This window comes from Doryrhamphus excisus, chromosome 20, assembly GCF_030265055.1.
Source record: "Doryrhamphus excisus isolate RoL2022-K1 chromosome 20, RoL_Dexc_1.0, whole genome shotgun sequence".
Classification (NCBI taxonomy): Eukaryota; Metazoa; Chordata; class Actinopteri; order Syngnathiformes; family Syngnathidae; genus Doryrhamphus; species Doryrhamphus excisus.
The window spans coordinates 3980001-4006426 of NC_080485.1; the positions used below are offsets into that span (position 1 = coordinate 3980001).

General features: G+C 41.1%; 4 protein-coding genes across 7 annotated transcripts in view; 2 read left to right on the top strand and 2 right to left on the bottom strand.

The window, feature by feature from the left end:
- The window catches only part of LOC131108027 (glutathione S-transferase A2-like), a 3672-nt gene extending 2551 nt beyond the window's left edge, over positions 1–1121 (top strand). For all 3 annotated transcript variants that reach the window (XM_058058661.1, XM_058058663.1, XM_058058662.1), the window contains 4 exons: positions 1–35; positions 468–603; positions 670–795; positions 881–1121. The exon at positions 1–35 is cut by the window's left edge and continues 98 nt beyond it. In XM_058058661.1, the coding sequence (XP_057914644.1) occupies positions 1–35; positions 468–603; positions 670–795; positions 881–1018 (435 nt within the window). In that variant the 3' untranslated portion in view covers positions 1019–1121. The remainder of the gene's footprint in view (positions 36–467; positions 604–669; positions 796–880) is intronic.
- tmem14a (transmembrane protein 14A) lies at positions 1098–2937 on the bottom strand. 2 transcript variants are annotated; one of them, XM_058058666.1, is made up of 5 exons: positions 2797–2937; positions 2077–2158; positions 1891–1992; positions 1726–1813; positions 1098–1481 (listed from the first exon to the last, which is right to left on the bottom strand). In XM_058058666.1, exons 2-5 carry the CDS (start codon positions 2150–2152, stop codon positions 1439–1441), a joined length of 309 nt encoding a protein of 102 aa, XP_057914649.1. In that variant the 5' UTR covers positions 2153–2158; positions 2797–2937; the 3' UTR covers positions 1098–1438. The 2 variants fall into 2 exon arrangements, with proteins under 2 accessions (XP_057914649.1, XP_057914648.1); XM_058058665.1 differs by lacking the exon at positions 2797–2937 and adding an exon at positions 2404–2560 and having other exon boundaries at positions 1101–1481.
- A 154-nt stretch (positions 2938–3091) lies between these two features.
- gsta.1 (glutathione S-transferase, alpha tandem duplicate 1) lies at positions 3092–4796 on the top strand. Its single transcript, XM_058058664.1, has 7 exons — positions 3092–3150; positions 3220–3330; positions 3406–3457; positions 3662–3794; positions 4194–4329; positions 4396–4521; positions 4607–4796. Exons 2-7 carry the CDS (start codon positions 3247–3249, stop codon positions 4730–4732), a joined length of 657 nt encoding a protein of 218 aa, XP_057914647.1. The 5' UTR covers positions 3092–3150; positions 3220–3246; the 3' UTR covers positions 4733–4796.
- A 2117-nt stretch (positions 4797–6913) lies between these two features.
- On the bottom strand, positions 6914–25666 carry agpat5 (1-acylglycerol-3-phosphate O-acyltransferase 5 (lysophosphatidic acid acyltransferase, epsilon)). Its single transcript, XM_058058968.1, has 8 exons — positions 24888–25666; positions 24086–24155; positions 23897–24012; positions 23730–23819; positions 22915–23005; positions 20400–20561; positions 10484–10607; positions 6914–8433 (listed from the first exon to the last, which is right to left on the bottom strand). The coding sequence occupies exons 1-8, from the start codon at positions 25104–25106 to the stop codon at positions 8208–8210; spliced, it is 1098 nt and encodes a 365-aa protein (XP_057914951.1). The 5' UTR covers positions 25107–25666; the 3' UTR covers positions 6914–8207.
- Between the last annotated feature and the right edge of the window lie 760 nt (positions 25667–26426).

Genomic DNA, 26426 nt, shown 5'->3' on the forward strand with positions numbered 1-26426 from the left:
AATCTCCACGGCAAAGACATCAAAGACCGTGTCATGTATGTTCCATTCATCCAGTAGGTCTTAGAATTGGCTACAGCGGCAGAACACAATACATTCCATGTTGGTCCGCCTGCAAAATGATCTGTTCCAGGGTCAAACTGATGCCACTATAACACCTTTATTAACTATGCAGGCAATGTTTTACATAACATTCATTCATGCAAGTGTAAAAAGAATTTAAACGCTGTATGTAAAAGCCACTTTTGAACATTTGTAATTGTGACTAAAGTGTAAAAAGTAGTTAAGCATCTGTTTGTAAAATGGATAAAACAACTTTAATGATGCTATCTGGGCCATCGTTAGTGGCTTTTTAACATTCTTGTGATTGAAGTGTAACAAGATGTTAACAATTACACACAAAAACCAAACCGCAGTTATTGAGGTTGAACCTTTCTGCATGACGTTCATTTAACGCCATTTGTCCACAGGATCAACATGTACTCGGAGGGACTGATGGATCTGAACGAGATGATCATTACGTTGACTTTCAGTACTGACGAGAAAAGCAAACTGGACATTATTGAGACCAAAGCCAAAGAGCGCTACCTGCCTGTCTTTGAAAAGGTGCCATTCACGTAGCAGTCTTGGTCAAGGACATGTTCTAACCCGTGTATCTAACCCACAATGCAGCAACTGTGCGATCACATCTACCTGGTGGGAGGTAAACTCAGCCTGGCGGATGTGCTGCTGCTGGAGTGCACCCTCATGTTGGAGGAGAAATTTCCCGGAATCCTCGGCGACTTCCGCAACGTCAAGGTAGACGTTTAAAGGCAATTTGTAAAAAGAAATAGAAGTCAAGGTGCTGCTAGAAGATGACGTTGCTTGTCGCATCTCCTCACAGTCCTTCCAGGGTCGCATGACACAAATTCCGGCCATCAGTAGATTCCTGCAGCCCGGAAGCAAGAGGAAGCCTCAGCAAGACAAAACGCTCATTAAAACGGTCAATGAAGTCTTCAACTACAACATACAAATCCCATGAAATTCCTTTTCCACTCAAGGAACAATGAGTTAATATATTCCACATTTAAAGTTCATGAATGTTAGGAATAGAATACTTCACTTCATTAAAGGTTTATTCTGCATTGCATATATCATTTATTTAATCTGCTGGTTACAACAACAAATAGTTGACAATGGCGTAGTACAGGGGTGTAAACTTTATCCACCAAGACTCACATACTGAAAAATCAAAGCAACAAAACGACCACTTTTAGATATTTTGTAATGTAGTGAAAAGGTTACAAAATAGTGTATACATACATATATATATATATATATATATATATATATATTCAACAGCATGTAGCTAACATGAACAAAGTTATTGGTCAGTAGGTAAAATGTTTGATCTGTGCTTTCAAAAACTAGTCGGAATCATGTATGAAGACTCGTCAGTCGGTCACGCTACCATCAGGAACAACAGGCGGAACACCATGAACAAACTGCAGACAGAAACATTAACAAGCCCACCATTAGGAAAACTGACATTTGTTCAACATCTCCAACACCCCTTTCCCGCCACAACAACTAGAAATGCATAATAGTAGAAAGTGAAAGTACAATGATAGCATGAGTAAGTTAGACCCATAGAGAAGTAAAGAGTGGTTTCAGTATACCAATTAAGGGAGGGTCATTCCAGTGGGAGTTAACAGTATTGGACCATCATGAACATAGTTTGATTCTGACCTGAGAACAGTCATAATGCCAGCTGGCATCAGTTTGCCTGATTTCTTGTACCTCGTCCCCATGACAACAGAAAGGACTCCGGAGGCACCTGAAGACAAAAAGCAAAAGGCATGAATGTGGGCCCGTACATTTGAGAGAACGATTACTGCACTCTTGCACACTTACACAGCGACACCTTGATGTCAGTGGGGTTGTTGGAGATGTTGTAGGCGCCGTAAGCAGACAGTCCACCAAAGACTAAGCCAGCCATCAGAGACATGACACTGCCTTAAGTGATGGGGACACGTGATGATTAGGATGTTGTGTTTAGTTCACCTGTCAGAGGAGGTAACCCTCTTCAGCTCATTCAACCTTTTCTCTTGTATCCCATGTATCCGCCCAGAAGGATGGCTGCAGCGTAGCCAAATCCAATCCAGTCAAACGCCATTGTTAGCTGGAAACACACATATGTAAGTTTTAATGCTTTGGTATGAAACCATTTTAGTTTTTACAAGTTGCACCTCCTTCAACCGGTCACTAGGCGTCGCTGTAAATTTCGCATTGAGATGCGACGCAAAATAACTATTGGCTGACTGTACGGCAAATGCCTTTGGAAACCATGAAAAAATATTAACCGTGTTAATGTTATATGTGTTAAATACCATTATTCGAGCTTGTTCAGCTACGATAAGAACATACCTCTGTTTAAAACAGAAGGAGTCTTGTCACCAGCTACTGCTCGAGTACACTTCCTTGTTTCAGGCCAACACACCACGATGATACGCATGCGTAGTAGTATATGTGTGTTGCCTTCACAGACGCGTAAAAAGTAGGGAAGTATAAGAGTTTACGTATAGCCCATTTTAGCTTCTTGCATCACTGTCGAACTGTATTTTAACCATGTGACAAAGACCTGTAAGCTTTTTTTCCTCTGTCATGTGACACAGCATGTCTAACAATGCTGAGTTTGAACAGCAGAGGACATGTACAAACTCAGCACACATAAAATCCTCAAACAAACATGGCTTTTTGAGAGCGACACTCCCCCTCTTGTAGTCAATTTGCACTGACTGGCTTGACTGAAAAGACTACCTGTGCAGCCTGACTGCTGTGTCAACTTTCTATCCTTACAGGGTGCTGACAGACAATAACGTGGCTGTAGAAACTGACTAACAATCGCACGATATTACAACTAAAGTCGGTCCGAAACCGATACTGTGGATAAATAATCGAAGAGAACTGAAATATATACATTTCATGACGCTAACATCGGTCTATTACCGACTGCTTTGGTATCAACATTTGGAACGTCCCGCCCACCTCTCGTCGGCCTATCACATTTACAGTATTCCGTTTAAGCCCGCCTCTCTTTGGTGGACAGGATTTATATCGAAGTTGCACAATTCGCCACTTTTCTTCGTTGTTCGCATTGAAGAGGTCACACAGGTAAGTTGAGACACTGCAAATACTTTACTTGTCGAATTGATTGTTTTGTAACTTTCCTGTCCAAAAAAGTTTTAGATTTGCACATAAAGTATCGCAATGGCTGACGTGAAGCTGCACTACTTTAATGGCAGAGGCAAAATGGAATCAATCCGCTGGCTTTTGACTGTGGCGCAGGTTGAGGTAAGAATGACAAAATTGAAGACGAAGCTGCTCCACCGTGCAAGATGATTCACTCCTGTTCATTTTAATGTCTAGTTCGATGAGTTCTTTCTGACAACCCGAGAGCAGTACCTCAAGCTGCTGAATGGTGAGTTTTATTTCCCACAAAATACAAATATCATCCTTTTTCCTGAGCTGTCTAGAGGTCATAGTGCATATTCTTTAAAAAAGACACTTTGTAAGCCTACACCAGAGATGTGGACTTGTGGAATATCACCTGACCTCTGTACAGGTATGCTTTAATATGCTGACTCACCTTGACTGGGAGTGTACGTGAATGCCTTCTTTGCAGATGGAGACCTCATGTTTCAGCAGGTCCCCTTGGTGGAAATAGACGGCATGAAGCTCATTCAGACCAGGGCCATCTTGAATTACTTAGCGGAGAAGTACGATTTCCACGGCAAAGACATCAAAGACCGTGTCATGTATGTTCCATTCATCCAACGGGTCTTAGAATTGGCTACAGCGGCAGAACACAATACATTCCATGTTGGTCCGCCTGCAAAATGATCTGTTCCAGGGTCAAACTGATGCCACTATAACACCTTTATTAACTATATGTCACAATTGTGACTAAAAATAATTATTGAAGTTGTTGCATGTCTTTAAGTGTGAAGAAAAAGCAAAGAAGCGTTAATACCGTGTGTATTAAAGTGAACAGTGGAGATGTTGATACTGGAACAGTATCAGTATTAGGACTGGTGGCACTGGTGTCTCACTTGGAAACTGTCCATCTGATTTTTTTTTAAGCCGAAGAAAAAGCACAATGCACAATTTTAGAGATTCCATTGTGTTTGTGCTTGACAACGCCCCCTTGTCCACAGGATCAACATGTACTCAGAGGGACTGATAGATCTGATGGAGATGATCATGATTCTGCCTTTCAGTACTGACGAGAAAAGCAAACTGGAGAACATCGAGACCAAAGCCAAAGAGCGCTACCTGCCTGTCTTTGAAAAGGTGCCATTCACGTAGCAGTCTTGGTCAAGGACATGTTCTAACCCGTGTATCTAACCCACAATGCAGCAACTGTGTGATCACATCTACCTGGTGGGAGGTAAACTCAGCCTGGCGGATGTGCTGCTGCTGGAGTGCACCCTCATGTTGGAGGAGAAATTTCCCGGAATCCTCGGCGACTTCCGCAACATCAAGGTAGACGTTTAAAGGCAATTCGTAAAAAGAAATAGAAGTCAAGGTGCTGCTAGAAGATGACGTTGCTTGTCGCATCTCCTCACAGTCCTTCCAGGGTCGCATGACACAAATTCCGGCCATCAGTAGATTCCTGCAGCCCGGAAGCAAGAGGAAGCCTCAGCCAGATGGAGCGTACACAAAAACTGTCAAGGAAGTCTTCAATGTGAAATGAGCAACCAACAATGAATGTAGTGAATCAACCCTCACTGAACTTCATTAAAACATCTATTCTGCAATGCTTCTACTCTTGATGTCGTTTATTTACTTGTGCTATTTCTACAAAAATATTCACGATGATGTCGTGACGTCACGTCCGCATAGCGTTTGAGGCGCATTGATTTAAAAGGCTCAGTTCACATTAGAGACCCTTCAGCTCTGGCGCTCCTTTGCGCATTTCAAGTTTATTACAACTCAGTAATACAACAAAAGCAAGACAGACAGACATAGCATTGGGTACTTCTGCTAGCCAAACAAAAGGACGTGATTATGTGTGCTTCATTAACTTACCGTAAATATCTAAAGTTGTTGATATTGAGCACGGCCGTGTCTTTTCTTTTCTTGTGTTGTCCTTGTAAAAGTGGTGTTTTGGGGCCATGTAAAAGGTTAATTGCTCCACTTGCAATGAGCAGCGGTTACATAACGCAGGGTCTTTAAAGCTTTTGTTTTGTTAAAAAGCGGACATTTATATTGAATATAATATATATATATATACTAGTGTGCTGCTGTCTATCTTTTGCGTCGCGTAAAAACACGACGTACGTGAGACGCGCGTGTTTTGGGCTGGCGTGAATTTCCATACCGATTAAAATAGAAGCAATTTGATGCGTCTGATGTGAATTCGGCTTTAATGTTACTTTTATTCAAGCAGCAAGTGTTTTGTTGTCCGGAAATGTCCCAGGTCTCTCCCAGAAGATAGTAAAAATGATACTGTGGACAAAAACATGTCTCAGGTCATAGAAAGCATCAATCATGTCTTAATAGATTGCAGACAATATCAACAGGAGAGAAGTGCATTGGAGGATACATTTATTCAGGAAAAAAATCCAATTCAATTACGCTAATATTTTGCAATTCGACTCGGGTGTTATATAGACATATATTTTCCTTTTTAAGAAAAACCGGACTCATAGATGATAGAAGATTTAGCTTGTGTTCCACCCTCCTGTTCAGAAGGTGGCAGTGATGCACACCAAAAGTTGTCAATTTGAATCACCTGCTGGAGAAACTGCTTGGAAAGAAAACCTGCAGTGCTTCGGCCTTCTGTCCGCACATGTGGTCGAGAAGAACATCCAAAGTTCTACACCAGTCCAAATACTGTAGTCCCAGCTGTTCTAAAGCATCATAATTGCTCGGATTCATTGGGAACATTGGGAACATGGTTTGTGGACACCATCCTCACTGTCAAACATGGCGGTGGGACTTTAATGCTTTGGCACGTTTTGTATCAATAGTTTCAGGCTCGACTGCATATACAAAGAAAATATTTCTTAGTTATCAACATGTCAAGATTTTTGCCTTCACAATTTTAATACATTTTGCCCCCTTTTTTGTTTGATTTGATTTTTATTGAGAATATATTTTACATAATCTCCGTGAAGAAGCTATCGAAGAGCAGAAAATAGGATTTTACACAAACTAGTGAACTTCTGTTAATTGTCCACATTTTTAGTTTCTATATTCATCCACAAGATGGCGTCATTCTTTCACAATCAGTGAACTCACCCACAAGTTCTCATCTTGGAGTTTGGTACTCCAATGTCAAGGAATGCTAAATGATAATGGTAATGGTAATGATAATGGTTTAAGTTCATTTGAATATGCATCAGATTACAATTGAGTGCATCCCATAATCAGTTCCCAGTTCCACATGTCCAAAAGGAGTAGGAAGAAGCAAAGCTTATTAAATCCTACCCCTCCATCTGGTACTTTTACAATCAGTAACTGTTACATTTGTTCACTTCCTGCCTTTCTGATATAATTTACATTTTATTTTTTGTAATTATTTGATTTTATTGATGTATTTTTTGTCACGTACCGAAGTACGAGGTGATATGACTATACAATGGCATAATGGGTACCATAGTAACCGTCAATATAGTGATATATATAACAGATCATGACTGTTACACCCAGGTATTATTAGTATTTGACATGTACTAGTATACAGTATTTCAGACTGATATCTGTTTCAGGAAGCTGGCAGTTTTTCTTTGGGTCAAATGGTTGTATTTTAAAGACTTCTCAAATGAAGGTCTCTAAGATGTCCGAAATAGATCAACACATCAGGAACCTTCAAGGAGCATCGTTAAATGGTGCAGTTCACCAGGACAAAACAGAGGCCATGTTAACCCAGTATGACTCTCTCCCAAGAAAAACACTTTATTTCACTCACATTCCCATACCCACAACACATCAAATTGGTCAAAAACTGTCAATTGAAACAATTTCAGAGCATAAGCCGCCACCGAGCGTGGACAATAATGTGCACGCGCACACACACACACACACGCACACACACACACAAGTCTGAGTTCCTCTGGGCCAAAGAGAAGGCACAAGTTTGCAGAAAGTTTTTCAAAAATGTAAATGCCGTCTACATAAAAAGAAAGTTCCTGATGAACTTCAGTTGGATAGCAGTTATTATAAAATATGTGACACATCGGGATAAGGGAGGGGCGTGAACCGATGGACGAGGTATAAAAACATGATTTACCTTTAAAATAGACTACAAATGTGTAAAGTGACATGTGGAAAGTGGGATACGATACAGCAATGGCAAGTCACAATACAGAGATGCACATATAATACACATGGCTTTTGGCTTTGCATGGCTTTGTAAGCTTTTTTTGCTTTAAAGCAAGGTAGATATTTGTACATCAACAAAGCAGGTTGAGACTATTGTAAAAAAAAATCAAATATGAATTCACGGGGCTGGCTTTGATTAATTATTGCTCAACATAAAACACTGATTGAACAACACGGCAAAGACGACGAGTTTTGGCAATTGACGCTTGTTTTTAGGGGGACAATTAAGGTGGTGACACGCATCTTCAAGTCATAAAAGATCATTATATGCATATTATACTTGAAATGGCTACATTCATGTTCAATGTTTGAAGAGTACAGCTGGTGGATGAAGAAGCCCTTCTGGAGGCATTGATGATGCTGCAGTCATGTCAAAGTCTGACCGTCCTCCGATAAAGCCACCTGAATGCACTGACAACATGGTCGACATGTCGCAAGGAGCCAGTTAACGGCATTATGAGCAACCTTGCATAAATAATAGCCAAATAATGCACTTCACAGTTGGTAGACTATGTCAGACCTTTGTTTTTTAAAAAGATAAATACCATGTCAGGAGCTGAGAATTGGCTAAAATGGAAGAATGTGGAGCATGCAAGGTTCGGTAGGAGAGTAATGGAAGGGGAAGAGAGGACTATTTTTATTTATTTTTTTAGCTAATCTGTTTTTGTTTCATTTTGTATTACCAAGCCACATGTTTCTCAACCCTTCTGGCTGCATACTACCAAGAAAGCAGTGTTAAACATTTCTTTGCATCGGTTCCTCATAGAACCTCATCACTGCTCGTGGAACACCTCTTGTGTTGGAGTAGAGAAGAAAGGCACCATCGTCAGTGCGCACGCTGGTCAAGGAAGCGCATTGACCCACAGCCATCCTACTAGAGTCCCATACACCCAGGTCCTCCAGTACAGTTTCCTGCCGCTCTCGGTCAGCAGCAATGTTAGCGTCAGGCCCCCCAAGATGAGCACTGACGGGAGGGTTTTCGAGAGGCTGAGGTGGGAATGTGTGCCCTCCCCGGGGAAGCTGCATAGTTTGTCTCCATCGTCACGCTCATAGAAGTGTGCCAGAAGCCTTGGAGAAGACAGACAAGTCCCTGAGCAATTCTGCTGTTCTTTGTCAACACACAACAGAAAAGCTTGCAATTCAACAAGGCAAAAAGGGCTTTTCAATGGTCGACGGGCTTTCAATTGCTCGGGAATATTGACATTTATTCAGGTCTTTGTATTCTCACGGTATTGAATCCATCGTAGTATGCTTTTCGTCCTACCTTCACCTCCTGATGACACAGTATCAACAGCAAGTGAGGGTTCAGTATCTGCCCAATTATACTTCCACACATTCACAGGGGGACCAAGGATGGAACCAACAACCTTCAGGTTGGGAGATGACCATTCTACTGCCTGAGGCATGTTGCGACTCAGCAACAATGTAGGGATGCACCGATGCACATTTTTTCCACTTTCCCAGTATTTGGTTATCTGCCAACACTGACAACTCCGATGCCGGAGCTATCTTAGCTTTAATATTTGCATATTAAGAACATAAGAATATCAGCAAATGGAGTTAGAAGAACATGAGCAACGTAACACAAACACATCGACTTTACAAACAACACAGGACTCTTAACATTGCACACACCTTTCGGTCCGCCACGCTACATGGGAAAACTGGGAGCACGGAAAGGACCCTAAACACACCTCCAAGATGACAAGTGCCTCGATGAGGAGGCTGAACGTGATGAAGCAGCCAAGTACCCTGTATGTCTCCTGCAGACCTGAACCCAATTGCAAGCCTGTGTGGCGTCATTAAGTAACAGCTGGAGCAGCTCTGGGGAATGCCGGCGAAGGATTAGGCCACTCCCAGATAACAATGGCCCACACACTAAATTGGACGTGCGCAATGTGGGGGGTACTCACGTGTGTTGCCAGCTCTTTAGACAATAATGTGTGTCAGTTGACTTATTTTCTGTGGATAGTAATGTATACTGCTGGACAAGCTGTACACTGACTACTCTAAATTCCATCCAAGTTTAATTGGCCACACGGTAGACTAGAGCTGTCCTATCTACTCTGACTGGTGTGTTGCCCACCTAGTCTTTGAGGATGAACTGACAAAGCCTGCTCAGATGAGAAGCAAAAGTCTTCTAAGACAACCTGAACAATGCAGTTGAGATCTATTCAATGTCCTGGGAACTCAATTACCTGGATGAATGAGAATGTTAACAGGCATATTTATTTCTACAGTATTGCAGATTCTTCTTTCTCTTTTGGCTTTTCCCTTCAGGGGTCGCCACAGCAACCATAGCAAATCAACCGCCTCTATCCAACCCTGTCTCTCTCCCACCAGCTACCCTCATGTCCTCCTTCACTACATCCGTAAACCTCCTCTTTGGTCTTCCTCTACGCCTCCTACCTGGCAGCATCCTCCTACCAATATATTCACTATCTCTCCTCTGGACATGTCCCAACCATCTCAGTCTGGCCACTCTGACTTTATCTCCAAGGCCTCTAACATGTAATGTCCCTCTGATGTACTCCTTTCTGATCCTATCCATCCTGGTCACTCCCAATGTGAACCTCAGCATCCGCATCTCTGCTACCTCCAGTTCGGCTTCCTGCTTCCAGTATTGCAGATTGAGAAGATTTAATTAAATGAAATGTGAAGGATGCTATATTGAACTACAGGACAAACAAGCTTTTCATGAATAAAACTCAAGGAAACTATTGAAAAATCCTCTTTAGATGACATTTAAATACATGAGGGTTATTTGTCCGAACACTACCCACACACTTGTGTTATTATGTCAGTCACAGCAAACAGGCTCAAGTTAGTGACTGGCAACAACCACAATTTAGACAGAAATTAATTTCAATTGTGCATTAGGAAGAAAAAAACACTTGCAGAGCTAAGTGTATTCACATCAAAGAATTCAGTGAAAACTGTGATGTTATTATACAAACACACACAGGACTATCGCGGGTTATATCAGTCACACACAAGACAGAATGCAATGGCAGGCATATCTGGGGAAGCGTGCAAGGAAAACATCACAGTGGCTTTGTTTATTGATTGAATTCAAAATAATGTTCACCATGCAATGTCTGCACACGCACACACTCACCGGTCCTTGATTTCAAAGCGCTCGTGCAGCCACCTGCGGAAGAAGAGCGGCTCGGGAGGAATTTCCTTGACATCCACGCGTTCGAAGTGGATGTGGATTCTCGGACATTCTTTGCACAGGAATTCTGCAAAGGAGAAAAACAATAATATCTAAGGAGACTAAACAAAAACAGGAAAGACTATCAGCAAAGCGGCACGGAGAGCGTGTTGGTTGTTGCTCCATGCAGGAAGGCAGCCATAAATGGAATAGGCTTGAATATTTGTCACCTGTAGAATGAATGTGGGAACAACAATCTAGGCTCTTAATAGTTAAAGTGAAGTTTAATCTTCTGTATTCAAGGAGGACCAAATATAACAAAATATATAAGAGCATCTGACCCTGCATATACGTAATATGGTTTCTTCAAATCTACCATGATTAGACAACTATAGTTTCTATTCTAAAAAAAATTTTGAATTTTTTTGTGAATGATATCCGCCAACATTGGTAGATATCATTCACAAAAAAAGCTGTTGACAAGAAGGGCCTTGGCAGCCTTGGTTCATGGCAATCCATTCCAGAAGGTCCAATTCAAACCAAAACAAATTTTCCACACAGAAAATAATTTAAATCCAATTAATCCCTTCCAGACACCCAAAAATGTGAACACAAAATACATTTTCAAGCTTTATACGCATAAAATGTTGTAGAAATGATGTCCATTATTAATTAAATTAATGTATAACTGAACATTTAACATCACTTTTACCTAGTTTTTTTGGAAAAAACCCACAAAACCATCAATTAACAAAATAACGCAAATAAACACTGTAAATACACCAACAAATGATGAGGTAATATTTTTCAATCAAATTGTTGACTTACAAATAAAACAATTGGAGCTACCAGAGGTCACCAATTGTGAAGGCTCAAGGCTACACAACCATCCCCTGAGAACATACATTTCCTGTTTCCACAACATCCAATCGGATCAGGAAACTTGATGCTGTGGCCAAGAGGCAAAGTGGCAAAGCAGGTCGAAGTCAAGAGCAGAATCTTTCACAGCACAAATGAAATAAAGCTTGTTAATAAAAAAAAAAAAGCAATCATGTGGTCTCTGTCTCTCACACAGACACAATCAAGTGTTTTTGAGATTGTGGCGCTACTGAGGTCTCTGTGAAGCAGTGGTTCTTAACCTTTTTCAGGGAAGTAACCCCGTCAAATATTTTTTTCAGGCAAGTACAGCTGACTGGAAGAAATAGCCGCACACACCAACAAAGAAGAAGCCTGAGGGCACCAATGAAGAAACGGTTCCAATGTGTCTATCTATATACAGTGGCGGGGCAAAGGTACTTGGGGGCTCAAAGCAAGAAATTAAAGGGGCCCCCTTTGTACACAATTTCTGGGATAACTCCTCTTCATCGTGTCTCTCTCAAGTGGGGAACTCGGTGGGCGATAAACAAACAAACCTTGCAGCTTGCGCTGATTGGGCCGTGCAGGGCCCCTTAAGTGGGTTTAATATGTCGTTGGTTCATAATTGCATTGTAAATAGAAATTGTTGTCGCTTCTGTGCAGTACATGTATTAGCACTTGGGGCAACCGATCTCTCAGGGGTATTTACCTGAGGGGATCTCTCAGGCAAATGCCTGGTTTGCCTGTTGGGACGCACCTCCTCTCACCATATCACATACTAACCGGAAAATTGAGGCCAAATGTTGGGGTAAATTGTCAGCGCTGACTGAAAAATAAACTAACAGCAGCAGATGCTAACCGAGGTTCCACTCGAAATTAACAGTATAAAGTTTTTTCTCCCTGTAATGGAATGCATTACTACTAACAGGAATTTAGGAATACTCAGCTTTTGAGTGACATTTCAGAATGAAGCTAAAGCGCATTATAGCCTTTGACAAGTGAACTTAATTTGACCTTCTCTAAACGTCTGGATGCACATGTTCAATGTTTCACTGCTGAAGGGTGAAGGACTTTTCCAGTCTCTCTGTATCTGTTGCAACCAGCTGATGACACACCGTGACACCAAGCATGGGGGCCACTTCCCTCTGAGAACATCATGTTTGAAGCCTCACAATGACGACGTACTGTTGATCAGTCATTGAGTGTCATCTTGGTCTCATGATGTCAACATTTGAACAGCATGATAAAGAGGACTCTTTAAAAACCCATTCTAAGATCATTTATTGGTCCATTCATGGATCACACACGAAGTTGAAAGAACTGAAACACTGGACAGTAAGATGTGCATGAAAAAGTTAAGAGAAGGTCAACTTAAGTTCAACTGTAAATCTTATTGTGCGTTTTAGGCTCATCATAAATTTTCACCCATAATGCATTTCTTAATCTCAGGTAGCAGTGCTCAATATGTGATAGAAACAATGTAAATTTGGCCTACAATAATGCATGTTGCTGACGCAATCTACCAGTGCCCAACAAAATTGAGAGCAACAGGCTGCAACAGTCTGCAAGCATCACTCTTTTTAAAAACAGCCGTACTCAGTTCCAACAAGGTATTCGGAAGCTCTCACACACACGTTTCTCAGCCATGCTGGTCAGTCCACCGCGGCAACATCACACTTCCTTATTATCCACCAATCACACTGACGGTGCATTCACAAATACAGGGATCCTGAACATCAACATTCTTTCCTGGTTTGTCCTTTTCTCTGTGTCTTTAAATCTTTAAAATGAAGGAAGCTGGGTGTAATGCCTTTTGAAATGGTTTGGTTAGCGTGATAAACTTGTTTCAAAAGGTCTGACTAACAAAAACGAATGCCAACCAAATACATTTTGCCCATAAGAAATAATGTAAAGCCATTTCACGTGTTGCAGAAAGACAAAAATGTCAACATTAAATACTTTTTTATAGTTTGCAACGGGCGGCACGGCGGTCTGGTGGTTAGTGCGCAGACCTCACAGCTAGGAGACCAGGGTTCGGTCCCCGCCCTCGGCCATCTCTGTGTGGAGTTTGCATGTTCTCCCCGTGCATGCGTGGGTTTTCTCCGGGTACTCCGGTTTCCTCCCACATTCCAAAAACATGCTAGGTTAATTGGCCACTCCAAATTGTCCATAGGTATGAATGTGAGTGTGAATGGTTGTTTGTCTATATGTGCCCTGTGATTGGCTGGCGACCAGTCCAGGGTGTACCCCGCCTCTCGCCCGAAGAAGCTGGGATAGGCTCCAGCACCCCCGCGACCCTCGTGAGGAAAAAGCGGTAGAAAATGAATGAATGAATAGTTTGCAACTATAGCTCTGCATGCAGAAAACAATTTCAAATGCATATAAATATATATAAATGGGATAAAAGGGAAAACTCAACATTGAAGGTTACTCTTACCTTCACTGAAGATGTGACTGCTCCCAAAGACACAAAGTGGCAGTGAGGTCAACGCCTTCCTCATCACACCACCTTCCATTCCTCACCTCAATAACCCAAAATGGAGGGAAAACAGTTGCAAGTGCCAACACTTACATAATGAAGGTGAAAAACACTATTGAAGGCAAGAAATAACTCATGACAAAACAGGAGGGTTTGTTCATTCATTCATTCATTTTCTACCGCTTTTCCTCACGAGGGTCGCGGGGGGTGCTGGAGCCTATCCCAGCTGTCTTCGGGCGTAAGGCGGGGTACACCCTGGACTGGTCGCCAGCCAATCATATACACATAGACAAACAACCATTCATACCTATGGACAATTTGGAGTCGCCAATTAACCTAGCATGTTTTTGGAATGTGGGAGGAAACCGGAGTACCCGGAGAAAACCCACGCATGCACGGGGAGAACATGCAAACTCCACACAGAGATGCCCGAGGGTGGGATTGAACCCTGGTCTCCTAGCTGTGAGGTCTGTGCGCTAACCCCTAGACCACCCTGCCACATCATGTCCTTGAAAAAGAAGGTATGAAGTTAAAATAAGGTAAAAATAACCTTAAATGTAGATTTACCTCTTGCATTCATCATTTACATGTATTTACAATTGTTTTATGCATGTAAAACTATAAAATGTGTTCTCACTTGACATAGACAGTGTTGGACACGTTACTTAATAAATAATAAATAAATAAATAATAAATAAATTAATAAAAAAATAATTAGTTATAGTTACTTCTCCAAAAAAGTAACTGACTTACTCCACTACAAAAGTAACTCGTTACCAGTAAAAGTAACTATTGCATTACCGATGCCTCCTTTCCTCTGTATTCAGAGCCCTGAAGGAGTCTGACTTCTCCACAATACATCTCCCTATGGAGTCATACAGTCCTGTCTGCGTTAGCTTTGGGGGAGCTGGACAAAAATCAAGCTTTTGCTGCTTACATGGTGTCCCTTCCTTTGTTAGAATATCTTCAACTGTCTTGGGCGACTAGTTTCGTGGAAGCGTGAGCAGTCAACAGGTGTTTCTGTAGGTTTGACCTGCTCCTACAAGACGTGGACAAAGTTTTTTTTTTGGGGACATTATGTACATTCGACGTGTACATTTTTACCTTTGACCTCAACGAGGTTAAATGGTGTCTGTACTTCCATTTGGCAAACGCTGTCTTTTCACTAGAGTCCTCCTCACGCGTCATCTCTCGCTAAACTGTATCTACTACCCGGCACTGTGGATGTGCTCTAAACACCCGCCCACCTAAGTTCTCTGATTGGCTGAAGACGCAATCTTACTAAACCTTAGCCAATCCTAATTGCTTATGTGGTTATCTCACCCCCTCCCTTGTCACTCTGCAACACTCTCACTGCGCGGCAGATTAGTTATGAAGTCGGTTATGTATTTTTAGGCAGCTTCAGTAACGTGCAGTAACGGGGTGTCGCAAATGGTGATGGCGATATGCTGACAGTAAGAGTAATGAGTTAGATTACCCGTTCCTGAAAAAAGTAACAGCGTTAGTAACACCGTTTATTTAAACGCCGTTATTCCCATCACCGGACATAGACGGGCTATATACTGTAGCTGACGTCCAGTTCCACTTGTCATTATGTTAGCAATATAAGGATGCTAACAATTACACAAGGTACATTGGAATACTTCATGTTAAAATTCACAATTCCAAATATCCAAAAAGGAAGACGTGGCAGAGCTTATTTTATCTACCCCATCAATTGCTAATATATTTGTTCACTCGAAATGCACTATTTACATTTTTATTCTGTACAATAAAACCAGTTGTTTGTCAATAAATTAAAAAAATCCCTTTTCACTTTTCCAGATCCATACTATTGTCCGAAGAAATCGTTTGTGGTCTGGATAGGTAAAAGTTTCCACTTGTAGGTCTTCCTGTCCTACCATCTTTCACGTTGTACTGTGAAGGTCATTGAATGTAGATGTGCAAGTTCTTAATTCCAGTACTTCTTGTTGAGTAGGCCCTTGCAGCGGGGTAATGATGTCAAATGTTATTAATTGTAATTATTGCAACTGTATCGTTCTTTGTTTGTGGGAAATTGTTGATATCTTTGACAAGCAGTCTTGCCTCTTCTGGCTCTCCATTTAGCTTGATGTAGATTTTGCCATTGGCCCTCAAAGTACCTTGAATCTTTCCCTGCTTCCTCAAGTTACGTGCTTTCATGTCGACGTCATTGTTGCTTATTGTCAGATGCTCATCCATGTAGATGTTTGAACCATTCAGCGTACCATTGTACCATTGTGGCACTGTTTCGGCCATACAGTGGTATTATCAATGGTGCTGGTATGTAGAGCCACCTCCTTTGATTGTAAAAAAAATTGTTGATTTGTTGCTGGTTCACCACTGTTCTGGACTGGACTTTGACCTTATTGTGCAATGACAATAAAGAAAGTCTATCTATCTATCTTGAACTTATTGTAAAAAATAAAATACTAATGCTTGTAGTATGTCCTTGTCTAGTTTAACTCTCATATATATGTGATATATATATATACACACTCTCATATGTATATACACACATAGGTATATAGTAGGGCTACACGATATTGGTAATTGTGCGATATGGGTGTCTAATTTTGCGATAATGATATTTGATAGGTTAATGTTAATTGAAGTTATCATATATTTGACTGTGAACACATTTAAATATTATATGTATGTACCCTGTATCCTGCTGGTCTTCTGCTGAGTGTGCATATGGAATAAGACTTCAAGACACTCAAGATTGTGAAGAGGAAACAAAAAACATCTGACCACAGCGGCACACAGAGGCACGACGAAGTCCACCAGTTGTTTTCTTATCATACATCTAAGTGCAATCAGCTGTTTTGCTTGTGTAAGCTTGATCACATCACATTGCAACTGTCCCTGTCCTTCAGGGCTGCATTGTGAACTTTGTAACTTAGGGAACACCTCACGAAAATAAAAAGGGAGGCAACGGAGAGTGTACTCAGAGCGGTTGGAGATTGTATGCCGAGTACATCTCTTCCGTTCTTCTCGTGAGTAAAATTGATAACTGTTGCCTTCTTTCTTCCGTTTCATTGTTAAGGTGCTTAGACCTGACATTTTCTTGGTCCTTGGAGCCGGATGCTAAGATACCTGAGGAGTCCAACTGAGGAAACGACAACTAGAAAGACCGTGGCCACGGCGCACAGACCCTTTCCGGGACTAGTTTTCGCCTCGTCAGCTGGGGTCTGACGGTTGACGGCATACCTCGAAGAAAGAAGACAACAGTAGGTGTGTAACACGTCAAGAGAAGGACGGCAGAGTCCTATGCATTTAAATTCCGTGTAACTGAGGGACGGCGGAGTCCTAGAAATTCCGTAGAGAACAGGACGGCGGAATCCTATGCATTTAAATTGTGCGTATAAATCCCTGTGAATACTAGTCAATGGCAAGTAACTGATGGACGGCGGAGTCTGAGAAATTCCGTAAAGAAGGACGGCCGAGTCCTATGCGCATTTAAATTCCGTTTGTGTGAATGGAGAGTGAGTCTCACTGGAGATCACCCTCATATTAAAGCAGTGGGATTGCAAGTGGTGACTTGTTGTGGAAGCACAGGCAAGAATTCTCCACCCTTACCAGGGTAGAAGCTTGAGAATTACCACAGCAAGGCACCACCTCACTGACAACAAATTAACCCAGTTATTAGAATTCCCTATGAATTACCATCATAACTGAGACAGATAAAGAAAAGGGAAGTAAAAGATGAAAACAAAATAATAAATAGGATAAATATAAAAAGAGAAAGGTTAATGAGGAGAGAGAGAAAAAGGAACAAGAAACTGCAGCAAAGGAAGTAAAGCAGAAAAAACAATAGCAGAAAAATCCAACAGGATACCCAACAGTACCTGTTGTACCGTGGATGTGATACCACAAAAAGAAGAAAAAAAAACTCAGCACAGGTGAACATGTGACCTGTTGCACCGAGAAAACCATCTAAAAAAGAAAAATAATCCGTAGAGCGGGCGCTACGCCGTGTCTCGCCAGGCACAAAGAGAAAAAAAAATACGGCATATGGTATACCACATTCATCGTAAATATTAGTGTATGTGTGTCTGTTAGTTATTGGTGCCATTATTGTTTTTGTCTACGGCACCTTCCTGTCTCACGCAGGACACGCCCCTTTTGCTTCAAAGTGAAAGAATGAAGAAGTAAAAATTTGAATTATTACTTGAGGGCCGATATTAGTTATATATAACACCAAAATATTTTTGTTTGGGCATATCAGCGCTACCCGGGAGGCCTTTAGGTTTTTTTTCAAGTAGAACATTTTTGACGTCAATGATTCCATTCTTCATGTGTCTTTTCCTAAAAGAGACAATGATGAATGCTTGTATGCTTTTCATACAAGCATGCTATTTTACATTTGATTGAAAAGGCAAAAACTAGACACCTTCCATGCGGAAGACGTTCAAAAGTATTTCCAGGGTAGTGGACCGAATGGAGGAAAAGGAATATATGTATACAGAGACCGAAGTCAAGGGCATGGCCGAGGAGAACATTTACAAGACAAAATAGAGTGACAATATGTATTAACCGGTGAGGAGGAGGAGTACTTAAATGGTATTCCCGAAACACTAATTTCAAAAGGACCATCTGATAGGATTAATTCATTATTGCAATATTTTTTTCTTTCCCGTAAAAATATAATCTACATGAACCATATTTTAAAAAATATATCTAAAAACAAACAATTAAGCTCACAACTCAATTACTTTCAAATGTAAAAGAACAAATGTTTACATTTATGTTGACCTAAAGTCTTGCCTAAAGTTGCTTATTCCATTATTTTGCAGACTAACTAAAAATTACTCTAGCATTTCAAATGCTGCATTTACTTGCATTAAAACACATTAATACATTCATGTGTTTTTTTCATGCAAACTGGAAACAATTTGATGCAAAAGCTTTGACAAAACCTCAACATCTACATTCAGTTTTTGTACCTGGAAAAATACAATGTTAACATCATAAAATGCAGTCTGCAAGCATTTTGAAGCAGGAGCTTTGCCCATGCTGTTTTGTTCCTATAATATAAACATTTTTAAACTTCCCATTCACCAAATTGTACTCAATCATGGGAAAATGATTTGTCCAGCCTCGTTTCTTCTTCTTATTGATCAATTTTAATACCTGGTACAACCATAGGTGCATTTGTTTGGACAGATATGATGATAATAAAAATAGCTTATAAGAGTTTAATTTAAGAGATGATATCTAGCAACCTCCATGACGTTCTTACATCGATAGCTATAGCTAGCATTCATTCATGTTCTACCTCACGAAGGTCGCGGGGCGTTCTGGAGCCTATCCCAGCTGTCTTCGGGCGAGAGGCGGGGTACACCCTGGACTGGACGCCAGCCAATCACAGGGCACATATAGACAAACAACCATTCACACTCACATTCATACCTACGGACAATTTGGAGTTGCCAATCAACCTAGCATGTTTTTGGAATGTGGGAGGAAACCAGAGTACCCGGAGAAAACCCACGCATGCACGGGGAGAACATGCAAACTCCACACAGAGATGGCTGAGACTGGAATTGAACCCGGGTCTCCTAGCTGTGAGGTCTGCATGCTAACCACTTGCTCACCGTGCAGCCAGCTATAGTTGTGAAATATGAAAGTTTGATGAGCTATATATTTGTTGTCGCCACACTGTGTCATAAGTTGCCATTTACCCAGTAAAGCTCACATAGGACTCACTGGTTGGACTGGACTACATGTCGGTGGTGCTAACGTAAAAATCGACGACATTGTACCATTTTTTTTAAGATCGCCTTCTGCTCTTTGCTAGTCTCTAGTCAGCCTCACTGCATGAGAGCAGGAAACGCATGATGAGAAAAAGAAGTTTTCTGTTGAAAAAACTGCTGAAAAACAACGCTGTTTATTCCTGACAGTGACGGGATGTTTTTACTAAACACTGTACCAGCGCTTGCGGAGTCACTGTGAACACGCAAATAATGGAAACACTCTGAAACAGGGAGTCATGCTGTTTACAGGAAGCCACAAAAAGGCAGCAGGTAATGGTGGCTTTGTGATGAATTCCTAAGGGTGTTACGGCACTGTTCAATCTTGCGGAATTGGTAATACAACACCGGTGGGACTGTACGAATACTGATTAACAAAGAATGCTAGCAGCTGTTCCTAACAGCTTTTAAAGTGGCTGTACAAATGATTCTGTAGATAATAACCAGTATTTACAAGGCCTGTCTTAACCAGCTGTATATAAAAGTAGCAATTGACTGAAGAGCCTCTATGAATATGGAGGTAATTAAGCATTTGCGCAGCACCCTAGATGTTTATACAATCAGTATTATCTTTCCTGTTCACTCAAAAGAAGAAACCAAGTTTTAGCTTTATTTTAAATGTTGTTTTTTTGTAACTGCAACAATTACACCTTGCTGACGCTGACTGAGATGAGGTCAAGTCGTCCCAGGTGTATTTTAGCTCCATCTGTACAAACTGTACATAATGATCCCTTCATGAGACATGAGAGCAACAAGATGAGATTGTACTTACCCGGCATTGAAGGTGCTGGTTTTCTTCGACCGTCAATTCCCAGCGTTCCCTCGTAGGCCACTGTCACGTCATACACGGCATCCAAGTGGCCCCTCATGGTCTCGAGTGCGATGTGAGACGCCTTCATTCTGGGTGTTAATGTGTGTCTCAGAACGGCAAGTCCTACAGAGGACACAAGGGAAGTAGTATGTATTATAACACGTGCGTATTTTGCCTCTTTTTCAGTCACACAATGCTCCCAAAAATGTTTCAATTATGACATGCCCCAATAAACTGATGTTAACATTAGTTTTTATTTTTCTGCAGTTTACAGGATTAAAAACTACTTCATTCAATTTCTTCAAAAACTAGTTGAGGAGTGGGGGGCAGGTGCCATGAATCCAATAAAGTATTTCCCTTTTTGCTATCATTAAAACGGGGCATTTCTCTTGCATTAATCTCAATGACTGAATTAAGTCTATCGAGTGCTTTTCTATGAAATGTAATACTTGGAGCACAGAAGGTCAATGCAAAGGCTCGTGACATGCTGAGAGGTCAGTTACTGTGCAGTGTTTTCAGTGTGGAAGTGGCAGGCTCCTCTGCTCACTAATACCTCACTAATAACAGATAATGTCATGTGCGTATGTCGGCTCCTGTGGGTGATTTGCTTGGATTAATGGGGTAGGTAACGTTCAAAGCCGGGGCTCAGCTTTTACTCTTCATCTCTGCAGCGTGGGTACCCATTACGAAAAATGTTGATGCAGCTAAAACAGGAAGCGGGAAAATGTCAAGCGACACAAACATAATGTTAATCATGAAGTCTGTTACTAAGAAAGTTTAGTGGAAGTACTGTACAACAGACAACAGCAAAGTAAAAGATCCCACAAGATTTTGAAATTGTTTCAAAAGGTTTTAAGGTATTACTTAGCTACAAGTATATAACGAGTTTATGTCATTTCTTCCGTGGCTAATTACACAAAATGTAGTCATAATTTGTACTCAGTTTGCATGTAATGCTCCCTGAACATAATAATTGAATGAAATGACAAAATAAAATAAGTACCTTACTTTTATGCAGGAGTACAGTGGAACCTTAAAAATTGAAATCCCTCATATGATTTGGAAGCCACTAATAATAAAGTCGCAGGAGATCCTGGGAGGTTGAAATGGCATCGAACGTCATTAATCTTTTGAGACTTGTTTGACGAGGCTGCCACAAAAAGACAGCACTGTGATGATTACCACAGGAGCAGCAATAGGTGCCATCATGTCTTGTCCTGCCTGTACAATATGGTTAAATAACCGTGAAATAATATAATTGGAAAAAATGGAATATATATCGCAAAGTCAGCTGTTTTTACTAATAATGTGAAGAGACTGCCAAACAGAAACAGTAATCCTTCCTCGGCACGGCCATCATTTGGTTTAAAGTTTTACTAATAGACCAGGGCTCTCCAAAGTGCAGACCGGTGGGTTTTTTTATTGGCCATCAGCACATTCAAAAAATGCAATTAACTCATTCGTTACCAAAGATGTATTTATTTGTTTTTTTCCAACCCCACTACCCAATCCCTTTGCGTTTGTTTTGCACAAGGCGCAAATAGAGGTGATGACGCAACGGCAAAAAAGTTCTAGCCATAAAAATAACTGCAAGTTGGCAGAAGTGCATTTTACAAGAGCTTGGCATGCATCTTTTCCATGTAATTGACCTCCACGCAAGCAGGAAATCAAAAAGCATGGAGCCGAGTTGTGCACAAGATTGCGCATTGAAGGGAAATTGTAATACATGCACATGCGTGCACGTGCACACACATTTCAGACTTATGTTGTGGCATAGCTGTTTAGACATTTTGGCTAAATTTGTTACATAGGGCTAAATTCGCTTATACAGTCGTAGAACTGTCTCGAAAAATCTCAAAATTGTCAAAAATGGCCAGTACTGACAGGGATGCCATAAAAAAAAGTCATAAAATGAAGCGGAAAAAATAGCATTAAGTTGAAATGTTAAAGACTAAAAATGTAATTTTTTTTAACAATAGTAATATGAGAAAAGGGAATAAATCTACGGATTTAGGGTGGGAACATTGTGGGTGGGTAAAAGTTATAATGTTACGATAAAGTTAAAAAAAAAATGTACGAGAAGGAAGTTATGTACATGAGTTGGTTTAAAAACGTAACAGTATCCTCCGCATGCTTCGAATTTGTTCACTATGTGGACCTCGGTGGAAAAAGTATGGACACCCGTGTTTTACACGATAATGGCACACAATGCTTACAATGGCACGTGGCAGTTTGGGAAATTTGTCTCAGCATTCAAACCAGTGTCCCAGAAAAGTTTCTATTTGAGCGTTTATGTTTCACTGTAATTACAAAGTAATTATATTGCCTTGTATACTATAATACATATATCAACTTTTTATAGCACAGCTGACAGTGAGCAAAAACCAATGACCACAGCTCTTAGCCAGCTGTTTACAGACAGTGTGTGTGTGTGTGTGTTGATGAGCATGCAGTGGAGTGGTGAGTATGTCAGTACCTTCTTTAGCAGCAAAGGCCTGACTGTCACTGATAACATTCTTAAGTTCGGGATTATACCGTGTTCCTTCCGGGAAGATGACGAGGTACATCTGTGAGAAGAAAAACCTGTTAAATGAAAAGCTTTAACTTTTGACTCTTGGGGCAAAAAGTGAGCTAAAGCAGGAACACAAGGCTGATCTAGCTTTAACAGTGTCCAAGTCTGGTTTCCAGGGCAACATGTCACTCACGCACACTCACGCACGCTCACGCACGCTCACGCACGCTCACGCACGCTCACGCACGCTCACGCACGCTCACGCACGCTCACGCACGCACGCACGCACGCGCACGCACGCACGCACATGCACGCACGCACATGCACGCACACGCTGAAATACCGCTTGTACACTGACTAGCAGTACATTAAAATACTGGGACCATTCTTGGATTTATTGCCGCTTTCTTACTGAACTTGAAAAGTGTTGTCTGACAGTGTTGTCTGACAGTACACGTACAGTAACTTGAGATAAGGCACCATTCAAGTGCATGAGTCAGGCTTTAAAATATGAGGTGTGCTACTGACTAGACACGGTTCCATTATATCATGTCCTTGTTTGGACAAAGCAATTCAGTCAGATGGAAATGAAACAAGAACTTGTGCACTTATGCAGGAGAAACCTCGGGTAGGAACTGAAAATGTTCTTTATCAGTAATTTATGTAGAAATATTTCACAACCAAAATATTTCATTTGTGTAATGAGGTAATCGGGTTTGGGAGTCAAATGTATGCAACGATTACAGTAGTAGTAATTTCAGCCATCATGATGGACTTACTGGTGCTCCTGACTGATTCTGAGAGACAAGCTTCTTGCTCATAGCCTGCTTGTTAAAGTTGGCACTTCGTTTCACATAGATCCCTCCGTGCTGAAAATAAAAACAGCCAAACCATGACCACAACTGTGTGAAAGCAAGACATCCTGCCACACCTCAGCTGGCATTACCTGAGAGAAATACCATCCGTACAGCGGGAGCCACTTAAGCCCGTCTTTCAGAACATATCTGACATGGCCGAGGGCGCTCTGCCTTATGGCCAGCATGTCAGCGATGATCCAGTCCACTATGAAAACATGAACAGACAGGAACATCAGCCACATTAGACTTACACTGGTGTATGTAGACCTGTACATTACCTGTACATTGATGATTGGACAGGTAGATGACATTTTCTTTGTTTTTTGGTATATCTCCATATATGATGATCTAGAGTGGAGGGAGAAATACCATATTGTTATTTGTTATGGAAATTACTCAAAGTATATGCGGTCGCATCGATGACAACAAGTGACATCAGTCCATCTGGGACGGATCACATGGGGTAGACCCTGGACTAGTCAACAATCAACCACCGTACACATACAAACAACTATTCACATTCATACCTATGTACAATTTACAGTGTCAAATTAGGCTTTTGGATTGTGGGATGAAGCCAGAGTACTCCAAGGACGGAGAGAACATGCAAACACATGTAAAACAAAAGCCAACTAGCTCTGGTTGGCGAGGCTCACTGGGGACGGGTAAAGTCAGGGGAAATTGTTAGCGTTCCGTAACAACAGTGCAGCGTGAGCCCTTGAGTAAAAAAAAAATGGCAGCATTTGTAAAAACATTTAAGTAATTCATTTGTGTGAATCGGTGTTGTGCAGCCATTTATATATATTACAAATATTTGTAGGTCTGGGCTTTTGATAGAAGTCTGTTTATATGTGCCAAAGGCGTGTGTGCTATCAAAAGGTGTGGTCAAAAGCTGCACAGGAATGCAAACCTTCCTGATAGGCCTGATAGGTTTGTTGGCTATGCAACATGTTTTGATTAACGATCAACATGTAACGATCAACTTAGTGACACACCACTGTTATTAGCGTGAAAGTTATGTTGTAAAAAGATCATGCAGAACTTTTATTTTCTGCAGGTCACTTACTGCTAGATACTCACCTCCACTCCTGTGTAGTTCTCAAAGAAAAAAAGGACCATGCTCTGGTAGATACAGTACAGTCGGTCGTCTAACTTGTGATACAATCTGGCCGGTAAAAAAGAGGCGAGGAGGCGCCAAGTCCCCCACGACAGAAGGTAAGCTGGAGCTGACCCCAGCATGATGGTGGCTGGGAACCAGTACCGCATGGAGTAAGTGTGCACAACCAGGGAGAGCAGCATGTTGTCACCTCACTTAACACTTAACAAAAATAAAAATGCAAAAAAGAATCCCAGCTTGTTTTCCTGTACAGTGCCAAACTCTCTCTCGCCTGCTTCTTAAAGCACACTTGATCGCAGCAATCAGCATTAGACAGTAAACCGCTGCAGCACGATGACAAGAGAGGAGCTGGCTAAAGCTAGTTTTAACCTTGTGTACATGACACACTCAGCCTTGCTATCTTGGACTATTCATCTGTAGTAGCATATAAAATTGTATAAAGTAACTAAACCTTTATGTTTTACGTTATAAAACAAACCAGACGCATCAGAGTTGGATCGAGTCTACTGTACAAGTTAGTCGTAACCGTTAGCCGACTCTACAAAGTGCTGCATAGGAAGACAAGTTTAGAATCAAAACGCCGTATTAAAAAGTGTCTAACGTAGGCGGATAAAAAAGCGAGTGTAAGTGTTAGTTTAGCTGTTATCGGGGAAAACCATATAAATACACACTAATTCCTCTCTTTCATCCGCTAGAGGTTTAACGCCTAGCTTCTGCCAACAAATGTCACACACCTCCTTGCTTAACGACACCTCGCAACATCGAGGAACATGATTGGTCAAATCAACTAAGGGGCGTGACAAATCTTAAAGTCCCATACTGTAATTCACAGTGCAGCTTGTCTATACACGTGTTTTTTGTAATTTGTTAAAATTAGGGCCTGATTATGATTGTCTAATTATAATTCATTTTTTTTGTTTTCCAGACATGTTTAAGTGTTCAAACAATACGGAAAATGATATCCATTTCATTTATCATCCAATATTCATACAGTACACAATAGTTTTACAACACTTTTTTCTGAGCATATTTACATATTTTACAATAATAATTTATTAGGAGTATCACAAGATCTCATTTCACAAAATCTCACCAGATTAAAACTTGATGAGATTTCTCATTCAGTAAAAACGCCTCATGGTTTGGGGGGGAGAATAAATAACGCAGTAAAGGAAAACGAGCTCAGAATATTGCCAAGTGCTTGCATGTCTGTTTTTCTTCCATCGCACGTTCAAACAGCCAGGAGGAGAGTTCACTCTGTGCATTGGTTTCAGCACCTTAGCGCGCTTGTTCTATAGAACAGCATGAATAGTCATACAGTCTCTTTGGCTGAGGGTGGTGGGGCCAGTTGCATGCACACCAAAGTGCAGAAGAGTAGAAATTAAATTAGTAGATTGCAATATTTGTCATATATTTTGTCGTTGTACTTCTCTTAAAAGTAATATCAAAATGTTGTCTCTTAGACCCAATACCTTCCCGTCTCATGACACCCCTATTATTTA